This window comes from Aquarana catesbeiana, linkage group LG01 (genome assembly GCF_042186555.1).
Source record: "Aquarana catesbeiana isolate 2022-GZ linkage group LG01, ASM4218655v1, whole genome shotgun sequence".
In the NCBI taxonomy this organism is placed as follows: domain Eukaryota; kingdom Metazoa; phylum Chordata; class Amphibia; order Anura; family Ranidae; genus Aquarana; species Aquarana catesbeiana.
In genome coordinates this window covers 284,352,441-284,365,555 of record NC_133324.1, presented here as the reverse complement: position 1 = coordinate 284,365,555, position 13,115 = coordinate 284,352,441, and the positions used below count along the sequence as shown (strand labels likewise).

Below are 13,115 nucleotides of genomic sequence, written 5' to 3'. Positions count from 1 at the left end.
CCAAGTGGAATGTGTAGGGGCCATCCTTTACAGCTTATTTGTATGACAGGTAAAAAAACATCACTTTTCTCAGGAATATGGTTTTATGCCTAGTACACTGTGCAGGTACAAGCAAACCATAGAAACATACAGAGGAGGAGAGGGTAGTGATGAATATTATATTCCAGCAATCTCATATAATGCCTAAAGTCTGTTGCTGGAATACAACATATTTGCCAAATAATTGAATGAAGTAACCTAGTAAGAAGTATAACTAATTAACCATATGGTCATATTAGCTGGTGATGAGGCCAGAAGAAAAATAGCATTTCAAGTTTTGGCCCCTATTATATAAATATACATTATTTCTGCTGATCTTTGCTTAAACAATATACTGGATAGCTGCTTAAAAATTTGATGGTTTAAGTACTTCATATTAAAGCCACTATTGACTGAACCTTCCCGGTCATGTGCTGACATATTAATATTGCTAATACTGCTTTTTTTCTACCTTGTATGTCATAAATTATTTACCTGAATTGACCCCAGCTAATATTCTTCCCAGTATGATCATCTCAAAAGACTTGGCAAGTTGGCTGAAACCACAGAGGACAGCTGACAGGACAATGAAAATGTTATTGATAAGCAGAGACTTCTTTCTGTAGAGAGAATATACTATTGCATAAGAATGCGCCAGCTTTATTATGGAAAGACAATCTCAAAAATCTGGAATTTATAGCAAAAACACAATGTTCATTATGTTACATTTTGCAAATCCTTGTGTGGTTATCTCTAATGCCGCGTACACACGAGCGGACTTTACGGCAGACTTTGCCCAACGGACTTTACGATGGACTTTCTGAATGAACGGACTTGCCTACACACAATCAACCAAAGTCCATCCAATTCGTACGTGATGACGTACGACAGGACTAAAATAAGGAAGTTCATAGCCAGTAGCCAATAGCTGCCCTAGCGTGGCTTTTTGTCCGTCGAACTAGCATACAGATGAGCGGACTTTTCGACCGGACTCGAGTCTGTCGGATAGATTTGAAACATGTTTCAAATCTAAGTCTGTCCAACTTTTGAGAAAACAAAGTCCACTGAAGCCCACACACGATCGAATTGTCCGACGAAATCCCGTCCGTCGGGCAAAGTCTGCCGTAAAGTCCGCTCGTGTGTACGCAGCATTAGCCTCTGTGCAGGATTGAGCAACAGATTTTCTTTAATGCCGCATACACATGATCGCACATTCCGACAACAAAATCCATGTTTCTTTTTCCGACAGATGTTGGCTCAAACTTGTCTTGCATACACACGGTCACACAAATGTTGTCGGAAATTCCGAACGTCAAGAACGCGATGACGTACAACACGTACAACGAGCCAATAAAATGAAGTCCAATAGCCAGTGCGGCTCTTCTGCTTGATTCTGAGCATGCGTGGAACTTTGTGCGTCGGATTTGTGTACACACGATCGGAATTTATGACAACGGATTTTGTTGTCGGAATATTTAGATCCAGATCTCAAATTTTGTTTGTCGGAAATTCCGACGGAAAATGTCCAATGGAGCATACACACGGTCGTAATTTCCGACAACAAGCTCCCATCGAACATTTCCCGTTGGAAAATCCAACCGTGTGTACGTGGCATAAGACTCCCATCCCCAGAAGCACATACTCGTCTTTCTTTCACTCCCCCCAATCTATTTAATCGGCTGCAGAGAAATACCCAATACTTTCAGGTATAGAGTAGCATGAGACTTGTTCCAATACATCTGATGTGACAGCATTTGTGGTTGGTCATTGGCTCAGTTCTGTCACATGGAACGAGATCTCAGCCCTGTGTAAGCTCCCACTAGAGCAACTCTGAACTTAAAAAAGGCCTGAGCAGCAACGAAAAGGTGAGTATACAGTATGCCACTGGCAATATAGCAAATGTGTTGTTTTGTCCTGCATTATACATTTCTTGGCTAAAAATGAAATCCCAAATATTAAATATGTATACGTTTACGGTTTTACTTTTATGTGTGAATTTGTTTAGCAACTGTTGTAATTTCAACACCACTCTGCTACACTGCAGAGACAAGAAAATCTCTCTATAGATAACACAATGTATGATTCTTGTGAGCTGCCACACACCCAGCCAATTAATAAATAAAAATAAAATAAAAATGAGAAACAGCTGCCAGCACTCCCTCCACTTCCTTAAAGTGAGATAACACAAATAATATACTTATAGTGCAGCACTATTATTAAAGTGCAAGACTGTCATAATATATATATAAAAAAGTGCACAAAAAGTGCTTCCGTGCATAAAAAGATAGTTTCAGTTCCTCTGTGCAAAATATACTGTGCAAATCCGCAAAGTTGTGATACTAAAACAATCCTTAATAAATATCTTCATTAAATTCCACCGTGCTTAACCCTTTTCTCTTAACAATGTGCCACCTCCACTGTTTAAGATGTACCCTCACCTTAATACAGTAGATAATACGCCCTTAAGACTAATGGGGCGTACACATGGTCGGACTTTTCGGCCACAAAAGTCCGATGGACGCCGACAGACCAAATCCGGCGGACAATCCGATCGTGTGTGGGCTTCCCCGGACATTCAGCGGACTTTGCCAGTCGCAAATCTGATGGACTTTAGATTTGGAACATGCTTCAAATCTTTACTTCGTAACTCCGCCGGACCCAGAAATCCACTCGTCTGTATGCTAGTCCAATGGACAAAAACCAACGCTAGGGCAGCTATTTGCTACTGGCTATCAACTTCCTTATTTTAGTCTGGTGTACGTCATCACGTACGAATCCGTCGGACTTTGGTGTGATCGTGTGTAGGCAAGTCTGGTCGTTAGAAAGTCCGCCAAAAGTCCATCAAAAGTCCGTCGAAAGGCTGTCGGACAGGCTGTCGGACTTTTGTAGCTGAAGAGTCCGACCGTGTGTACGCCCCATTATCCTAACACACACGATCCGAAAATCGGACGAAAAATACCGCTTTCGACGAGATCGTACGATAATCGGATCGTTGGTACAAAGCTTTCAAGAGCCGATTGCAACAGTTCATCCGATATTATTCAATCGGACAAGCACAAACATTTTCCTCATACGATACCAGATCGTACGATTTTCGTTTAGTCAGTACAGTTGTCGTCCGAAAATACAATACAAATACACTACAAAACATGACATCACTTCCGATTTTTTTTTCTGTTGTACGAGAATTTTCGTGACTTTAGTAACCTATTCAATTTCTACTTGCGACTAGTAAGCGAAAAAAGATGGACGATCTGTCGTCCGATTTTTGGATCTTGTGTACCGGGCATTAGTCTTAGATATCGATCCTTAATGGGTTAATTGTCAGCATGCCCCACACTCCTCACTCATACAGCGATCTCCAGTTCAATAGCTCAATATGATCATGCAAAATAACAAGGGTATACGATAGTGCTTTATCATAGAACATAAGCATATGTAGTGTAATGGTAGCCAGATTAGTTACTTGCCGCCAGTCCTGCGGTACTGACAATAAGAACACTGACTCATCCATTGGCTCGTACACTGTCCTGCACCTCTTGTAACCCTTTCTGCATCAGCCTCTCAGGTCCCACCTACATGTTTTGTCACACTCCGTGACTTCCTCAAATAGATATGATAGGCTGACGCTATTCCCATCATATGTATAGTCCCGGACTCTGCCATTTTCTCGTAGCCCATTGATCTAGAATGCGGCTGTCATTTTCCCTTGGTTTATTTCTATCTGCGGCTCCACCATTTTAATGTGGTTTACATATCGCCATTTTGTTGTGGATTACGTCCATATACTCCTATGCACTTATTCTCAGAGTAAACCATATGTGCATAACGCTACAATTCTACATAACCTAGTTGGCACAAAAATATCCAATCTAAAAGCATCACATCACATATTAGATCAATAAATCAAAGAAAATCTCTCTGCTACTTTCTGATTAACCTTTTTGGAGGGGAAGAGGTGATGTGGGAAGCTGCATTGCTGAATCAAGAAATAAGTGTGTCACCTGTCAGTTTGTGCAGGTGAGACTAGTTATACAGAACTGATTTTTTTGTTTAGTAGATTAAATGTTTCTGCATTTTCTTTAACGGTTTCCTTGGTGTTCAACTTTAAAGTATAACACAGATTGTAATTTAACAAGCTCAAGATAAATTTAAAGGCCCCAAATTCTGGCTGCTGAATCAGCCCTGCAAGCACCTCCCGACTTGACCAAAGTCGATTTAAAAAATGGAATGATCCTGATGAAAATTATTGTCCGAACAGCAACTGCTTCCCACAGATGTAGTCACTGCTCAGCAGCATCCCTGCACTCAAGCAGCTGTAGGTGCAGCTGTTGCCCGAATACAACAATCAGCAGTAGAGATACCTCCATTTGAATCGTGTGTGGTGGCTATAAGTGACAACCCCGATTTGTAAAATCTCTGCATAACATAGCAAGCCCTCATTGTTTTATTGTTATAGCAGGATGCAATGTCAGATTTTAAAAGTAGTGCTACTTAAAATGCTACATTACCGTCCTAGCTTGATAGCCATTGGACCAGCAAGCAGTGCTCCTAAGAACCCACCCAGTGGGTACACAGACACTATTATGGACCAGATAAGGGTGATGATCCAACTGTCTAATTTTGATCCACTGCGTTCCAGCCATGTTTCATTCACAAATTTCTGAATATGCTGTAATAGGAGTGAGAAGAACATTAATTGTCAAGACATTTGCTTTTGACAGACTACAATAGAAATAAAGCTGCAACTTTATAAACAAGATGTCTTCCAAGTCGCACCGACATGCCGTTTTGAAATTGTGCGATTTCAGATGAAGTCGCAGGAATTCAAAGCTGCAGTCAATGTGAACGAGGGCTAAAGGTGGGTATACATATACACCATAAGAAAATTGTGCGAACGATCTTCTGGTTTTCCTTGATGTTTCACACCATGTCAAAACAGAGGATGGAAATAATGTATGAAAATTCTCGCACAACAAAGGCTATTTTTTGTTGTTTATTGCTTCTGATTATGCGCGGTCTTTGGTATCTGAATTTTCTCATACGAAAACCGTACAAAAACAGTATACATTAAATGAAAATTGTTCGTTATGTTCAAGTGCGAGAACATTTTTGGAGTTTGTCCCTTTGGAAATTTTCGTTTGTAAAGTCTAAATCGGATGTAGAAAGTTGTGTGGAATTTTTCTTCTGATTTTCTCATAGCGTGTACCCAGCTTAATTCCAGCAAAAAAAAAAAAAAAAAAAAATAGTTTTGGATACAGTGGGGAAGGATTAGAGTCCCTGTGTGGTTCAATTGTTACCTGGGGCTTCATTGGAAAACTGTCCTTTCATTTACTGATTTATGGTGACATTGTTTCACCAGACAGGAAATGCGGCAAAATATACAAAATGGACACAGAAATAAAAAAAAGCTAACAGGAGTTCTAGCCTTATTAAAAAATATATGTATTTCTGGCTGTGCCTGCTGTTGGTGATTTTCCCTTACTATCTGGGGAAACAGTTGTATCTGGGACAGAAGTAAGGAACCAGTAAAATCCAAAAGGGGTTCTATATTTTCTCCACTCTATACAAAACTAAAAAGGAAAAATGACCATGAATTTACTAAATAATGACAGCAAAATTAAACCTATTACAAACCTGGGCCATGAAACTAAACAAAAACAAGGGAGGAGCAAATGATACAAAAAAAAGGTAATAACTGTGTAGGATGAGTTTATTTAGAAAATAAAAAGTTCAGTTAGGGCAGGATAGGTTTGTCAAAGAGATGATTTTTCAGGGATAGCCTAAAGGTGAGCAGAGTATAAAAGACTGAGTTAGGGCATTCCAGAGGATAGGAGAGGCTCTGGAGAAGTTCTGGAGGTGGGCATAGGAGGAGGTGACAAGGGATCTAGGTGTACGTTTATTAAACCGAGAAGTTTTTTCTTAGTTCAGTTCTCAGAGGAAAATCATCTCCTCTGCAGGCTGTTTATGAATCCGAGAGCTTCAGTTCTCAGAGGGAGTACAAAGGATACATTTTTCCTCTGAAAATGGCCGAGATCTGTATGGAGGTGGGCTGTCTGTAATCTAATCTCGTGCGATAATGTGAGATTACAGTGCAGCTGAGTTCAAAAAGTGAAACCAAAGTTTAAAAGAACATGTAATGACATGTACAGACACATGATAACTAACTAAAATATATATATATATATATATATATATATATATATATATATATATATATATATATATATATATATATATATATATATATATATATATATATATATATATATATATATATATATAATATACACACACACATACGATATATTTAAATAAATAAATATATATTTACATATTTGGTATATATATTGCAAGCTCTAATGAGTAGGGCCTTCTGATCCCTCCTGTATTGAATTGTATTGTGTTTAATATCTGCCCTCATGCTGTAAAGCATTGCGTCAACTGTTGGCGCTATATAAATCCTGTATAATAATAATAATAATATATTTATATTAATGTTTAACCCACTGGTGATGGTATATAAGAAGAAAGAAGTCTTCTTCCTCTAATCCAGGGGTCCTCAAACTACGGCCCGCGGGCCGAATCCGGCCCTCCAGCGTTTTTTATCCGGCCCGCGGACTGCCCCTTTAACTGCAGCACTCCCCCTGCCATCTGCTCCCTCCATCACACAGGACGGGAAACATGACAGGCCCAGAAAAAGGACCTTCTGTGCTAAGAAGCAGGTGATTGGTTACTAGGCATCAGGGCGGTCCCAGGAACCAATCACCTGCCCCTCACTTCCAAAGTCCCGCCCTCCGTCCGGACCTACCATGCCTCGTGTCCTCTGTGATACAGGTAAGTGTTGAGTGGGAGTGTAATATTGATATTGGGGGATCTGTGACACACGGGGGGAGTCTGTGATAGGGGGAGATCTGTGATGTGGGGGACTCTGTGCTATGGTGGGGGACTGATGTGGGGGACTCTGTGCTATGGTGGGGGACTGATGTGGGGGACTCTGTGCTATGGTGGGGGACTGATGTGGGGGACTCTGTACTATGGTGGGGGACTGATGTGGGGGACTCTGTACTATGGTGGGGGACTGATGTGGGGGACTCTGTGCTATGGTGGGGGACTGATGTGGGGGACTCTGTGCTATGGTGGGGGACTGATGTGGGGGACTCTGTGCTATGGTGGGGGACTGATGTGGGGGACTCTGTGCTATGGTGGGGGACTGATGTGGGGGACTCTGTGCTATGGTGGGGGACTCTGTGCTATAGTGGGGGACTCTGTGCTATGGTGGGGGACTCTGTGCTATGGTGGGGGACTGATGTGGGGGACTCTGTGCTTTGGTGGGGGACTCTGTGCTATGGTGGGGGACTCTGTGCTATGGTGGGGGACTCTGTGCTATGGTGGGGGACTGATGTGGGGGACTCTGTGCTATGGTGGGGGACTCTGTGCTATGGTGGGGGACTGATGTGGGGGACTCTGTGCTATGGTGGGGGACTGATGTGGGGGACTCTGTGCTATGGTGGGGGACTGATGTGGGGGACTCTGTGCTATGGTGGGGGACTCTGTGCTATGGTGGGGGACTCTGTGCTATGGTGGGGGACTCTGTGCTATGGTGGGGGACTCTGTGCTATGGTGGGGGACTGATGTGGGGGACTCTGTGCTATGGTGGGGGACTCTGTGCTATGGTGGGGGACTCTGTGCTATGGTGGGGGACTCTGTGCTATGGTGGGGGACTGATGTGGGGGACTCTGTGCTATGGTGGGGGCCTGATATGGGGGGGGATCTGTGATGGGGGAAGTATGTGATTGGGAGTGGTTCTGTTGTGAAGGAATGTGATGTAGATAATAATAATAGTAATCTGAAAATGTCTATTTTCTTATGTGCATACATATTTTTCTCCTTACTCATTATATAAGTATACAGATTAGCTCTGTTCCTATATTTTCTCAAGATGGCGGGTACCCCCTGCATCCCACACATCAGAAGAACGCGGAACTGGAGATAAAACCAAAGACAGCCAAACCTCGTTATGAACATTCTCCATCTTCTTTACTATCTTAACCAATGAGATGTACCTATTAGACTAACATAGCAATGACGTATTTGTGTGTATAAAACATTAACACCGCCTTGAATAAATTAGAAGTGTAACGGTAACGATGCTGAGCGTGTCTCAGAGTGTTTACTTTTATATGCATGCATATCAACACTTTTCAAATTAGAGACAGCAGCAGATAACCTTGGGCTCGATTGGAGCTCTTAATCATTCCCTAACAGATGGTGCCGAAACCCGGGACCTCAGGCTACAGTCGAAGTTATACCGCGACAAGCATTTGGGCGTTAATTGATTGATGAGAGTGGGGTCTTTGCGCAGCCCTAACAGTACGGTAAGTTTGATTTATATTCTTACCACTGTACGACTCTCTTTTCTTTCGGTTGACGGCTGGATTCTGTCGGTATGCTGAGACTGTCTTAGAGGCAGGTATTTCCTCGCCTGAGGTTGTTTAACGAACCTGCCAATGGGTTTCTGCTGACTGTATTTTTTGTTCACTGTCTGCCATTCTTTGGGCTACGAAACTCAGCAGTCTAAAAGTGCTACATGTGCGATTGTGGCAGTCGGTTATAGGACGGGTTACTCAAGGATTTGTCGGATCTTTAAAAGGAAATCTCAGCTGCTGGCGTTGCAGTCTGAAAGCATTACAGATGTGTCACCCCCAGATGTGCTGTCGGCCTCTGGGAGGTAACTGTAATGAATGACGGCCTATAACTGGATTGCGAAGGGGGTGATGTCTGCCCCTGAGGTTACCTTAGCCTGCTGAAATTTTGCAGTTCGAAGAGTGGCAGGTGTAATGTCCTGTCGTGATTGTATTTGTGGTTTATTGTTTGCTATACATGAGAGGGGGTGGGGACTGGTTAAGGTCGGAGGGGGGGCTGCCCGGGGGATCTGTTGGGTCGCGGGCCGTTGCTCCTCACTACCCCTGATGTGTTTGTTCTTGTTCTGAGATTAACCGTACATTAGTCTTATGAGCCCCCACCGAAGGAATTTGCTGATAAGAACGCTGAGAAAAATATTAACCCCTTGGTTGTACGAGAGAAAAGAAAGTGATATTGCAAAGAAGATGTTGAAATAGTTAACAAAGTTGAAAGAAGTGGCGAAAGTTATGTTGCTGAAGAGACAGGGAGAAAAATCCTGTGTGATAAAGAAAATTGGATAAAGGAAGTTAAGAAAGATGGCGATTGTATTATGTATGTGTATCACAGAGCTGATGAAATGTTGGAACTTGAAACAAAGGAGGGGAGGGACGGCACTGCCCTCTGTCTAACAACCACTCCTTTCTCACCACCCAAGCACAACCCACTGTGACAACTCAGCCCGGCGGCCATCTTAGTGCACCCATGCCTTCACTTTCTACCCAGTCCAGTGCACTTCCTGCCGGCGGCCATCTTGGTACACCCAGTAAGCTTAAACAGCCTGTACCCAGCCCTCCCTGTTTTAAACCAAGATGGTTCATACCACACACCTGTCTTCCCCAATACGGGAGCATCACATTCCCAGGCCGGATATGTTAATGATGAAGAAGCATCTGAGTGGGAAGCCCGACAGCAGGCAGCAAGGCCACCCACTGATTTAACCCCCAATCCGGCTCCAGACTCTCAGTTCCCAGAGGATCTCAAACACATGCTGGTAACCGTAAAGAACAGTGCCCCTTGCCAGCCCCTGCCCCAACAACAGTCTCGGTTACCAGAAGGGGCACCAGTGATGTATGTCGCTTTTACTCCATCACAAGCAGCGGCCTTAGTGACAAGTCTGCCTGACCCAGAGAAGCAGCCAATTCCCTTCTACCACAGGATAGTGCAGATACAAGAAACTTACTCAGCTGCCTGGAGAGACTTGATCAGCCTATGCCAAATCAAAGCAGGATATGTCTTTTGGCCAGTCATGCAGATGGCCTTCAATGATGCCTGCCTGACAAGTGCCACTTCCTACACCTCAGGCGTGGAGTTCTGTGCACAACTCCACGACTGGGCAAAGGAGAAGTTGACGGATCAGAAGACCACAATCCAAGATATTACCCAAGATAAAGGGGAGTCTGTGAAGAAGTATCATGCTAGACTCATAAAGGCACACACACACATGTTATCAACTGCTTTTGTTTCAGGGCTCAGAGAGGATATCAGAAAAGGCCTGATGGTGGCCCGCCCTGAATACCATTCAATGAAAATGTCTGATTTATTGTTGGTGACCAGAGGTATAGAAAATCAAAAAGGTAAAAAACCAACGCCCCTCATGGTAACCCATGACGAAGATCCCGCCTACACTAGTCCACCACCACTGCCCAATACCAGGGAAAGGATCACCTGTTACAACTGTGGGAAAGGGGGTCACTTCAGAAAAGAATGCAGAGCCCCAAGATGTCCCAGACGAAAAACCTACCACTTTCCTCATTGACAGGGGTGCAGCCAAAAGTGTGTTGAGGGCGGTGAATCTGCCTAATAATTCTTTCCTTTCCACTATTGATGTTTCCTGTGTAGGAATGGATGGGGTGCCCCGCTCCAGTCCACTTCTTGATTTGCTTGCCAGATTTGTGGTGTCCTCTACATGTCCCTTGAATCTACTAGGAGCTGATGTGTTGTCCAGACTACAGGCCTCAATCAGGACACGCCTGAAGGGGGGGATGAAGTTACATACTCCCCTATCTTTAGAAGACTCATCTGCTTTGTGTTCTCAGCCTTTCCTGATGACACTTACTGAAGCAAAAACTTCAAGTTCAATACTGCAGGAAGTACTTGACAGAATCCCTGCGTGCCTATGGTCCACAGGACCGGAAGACAACGGTCACTTAAAAGGTGCCACCAGTTTCAGTCAAGCTAAAAGAGGGCGCTTCATTGCCCCGGAAACCACAATAACCCCAAGAAGAGAATCCTAAAAAGAGAACCAGGTACCTACTGTGGATGCCTTTGACTGCAAAGTACCTCACAGAGGTGGACCTTACAAACGTTTTCTTCAGTGTCCACCCTCACCCCTCCTGCTGGTACCTTTTTGCATTTATCCACGGAAAGAAACGGCAACATACCTAAACAGTGTGCCACAAGGGGCACAGAACTTTCCAAGCCAGTTTGCAAAAGCTATGGCTATCATCCTTGACACATGACAAGAGGAACACCCGGAAGTGATTCTCTTCCAACATGTTGATGACCTTCTCCTTTGTGCAGCTGACTTACCCCCTGTTGAAGTCACCTCAGAAAGCCTGTTGTGCTATCTTGCCAACCAGGGCTGTAAAGTCTCAAAGCCCAAATTGCAGTGGTGCTCAACACCTGTCATTTTCCTTGGACACTGTTTGTCCCATGGGACACGACACCCCACTGAAGACAGGGTGCAAGTAATCTCTGACACCCCACTGCCACAAGGTCAGAAATCCCTTCATGCCTTCCTTGGACTAATTTCCTAGTGCAGAGCATGGATTCCAGAAGCCTTCCTACTGATGCTCTGCAATCAGACCCTTCCAGATGTCTCCTGAAGAAATATCTAAAGTTTGAAACCCTTGAGTGCGCCACCCCCGGCGCTAGGGCTCCCAGCCTACGACAAAACGCTCAAGCTCTTTGTATCCGAACGTCTGGGACATGCTGCAGGTGTACTCACCCAATCACACGGCATCAGCCTACGCCCTGTAGGATATTATTCCTGTCGACTGGATGTGGTAGTCAGAGGAGGCCTATTGTGTCTGCGAGCTGGATTTGCTACACAAGCCTTGCTTGACAAAACTTTGAACTTGGTCCTCGGACACTGCCTCGTTCTGCTTGCTCCCCATGACGTTGTTGCCATATTCAACCAAGATCCAGCCAAAACACTTGTCCACTACCAGACACTTGAGATTCCTGTGTTCCCTCCTACTGGACAGCATTACTCTATTAAGTTGTCAAACACTGAACCCTACCACCCTTCTTCCACTTCTCGAGGGGGGAAAGGAGGAGTAGAGTCTTGACTTGTTACCCCATGACCACACAGGACACGCGGTCACGGGCAGAGGGAAAAAGAGCCAACATTCATATGGACTCAAGATATGCTTTCAGCATTGCCCATGATTATGGTGTTATCTAGGACAGAGGATTCCTGATGGCTGCAGGAACACTTGTGAAAACTTGATTGATGCCTTGCTTCTCCCAACCCAAGTGACTATTCTGAGTAAAGCACACGACAAAATGAACTCAAAGGAAGCTTAAGGCAATCATCGATCCAATACAGCTGCCAAACAGACAGCTGGTGGTCCACGGGAAGTGGACAGCAGGGTGGTAGAAGAAGACCACCCCGTGCTTACCTTACAGACTTTCCCAGTGGACAGAGTTAATCTAAAAAAAAAAAAAAAAAAAAAGTCCGGATAAGAAGGAAAGCTGGAAACGGAGAGGAGCAACTCTCAGAAATGGACTATTCGAGTGCAACAAGAAGCCTTGTCTACCCAGGAGTATGTACCCAGCCGTGGTGCAATGGGCACATGGAGCTGCCCACTTGACAAAGACTTTTATGAACTCTCTTATCAACAAGTGTTGCACCAAGAGTTACTCCACTGACCGACAGCTTCTGCAGATCATGCATTATCTGCACCAATGTAACCCAGGATGCACAGAAGAAGCACAGAAGAAGCACAGAAGAAGCACCTGGCAAAAGCCCTATACCCCATTCCTGAGGATGCAAATTGATCATTCTCAAGTGCCAAGAAGTGACAGATTTGAAAACGCCCTAGTGGAAGTGGTCACGACTGCCAGGACCACAGCTAAGAAACTACTGAGTGAGATAGTATGTAGATTTGGGGTCCCAGAGGTGATATTGAGAGATCAGGGACCAGCCCTAACAACAACCCTTACAAAAGAGATTTGGGCAGCACTGGGGGTTCAGTTGGCACTACACATCCCATACCACCCTCAAAGTAGCGGGAAGGTAGAAAGGATGAATGGGACACTAAAAACAGGATGTTAAAGATGGCCCAAGAGACTAACATGAGTTGGCCAGACAGTTAGCCCATTGCCCTGTTCAGTGTCAGACACACCCCCCAGGGGAAACATGCCCTATCCCCTTATGAAATTTTGTTTGGTTCAGCTCCCAGACTTGG

At 44.2% G+C, this 13,115-nt stretch overlaps 1 protein-coding gene across 3 annotated transcripts in view; it reads right to left on the bottom strand.

Moving 5' to 3' along the window:
• The window catches only part of SLC2A11 (solute carrier family 2 member 11), a 49,885-nt gene that overhangs the window by 23,126 nt on the left and 13,644 nt on the right, over window positions 1–13,115 (bottom strand). The window contains exons 3-4 of one of the 3 annotated variants that reach the window (XM_073629197.1): window positions 4,530–4,690; window positions 514–638 (exon numbers count right to left, since the gene is read on the bottom strand). In XM_073629197.1, the coding sequence (XP_073485298.1) occupies window positions 514–638; window positions 4,530–4,690 (286 nt within the window). The remainder of the gene's footprint in view (window positions 1–513; window positions 639–4,529; window positions 4,691–13,115) is intronic. The other 2 variants (XM_073629198.1, XM_073629199.1) reach the window with 2 other exon arrangements.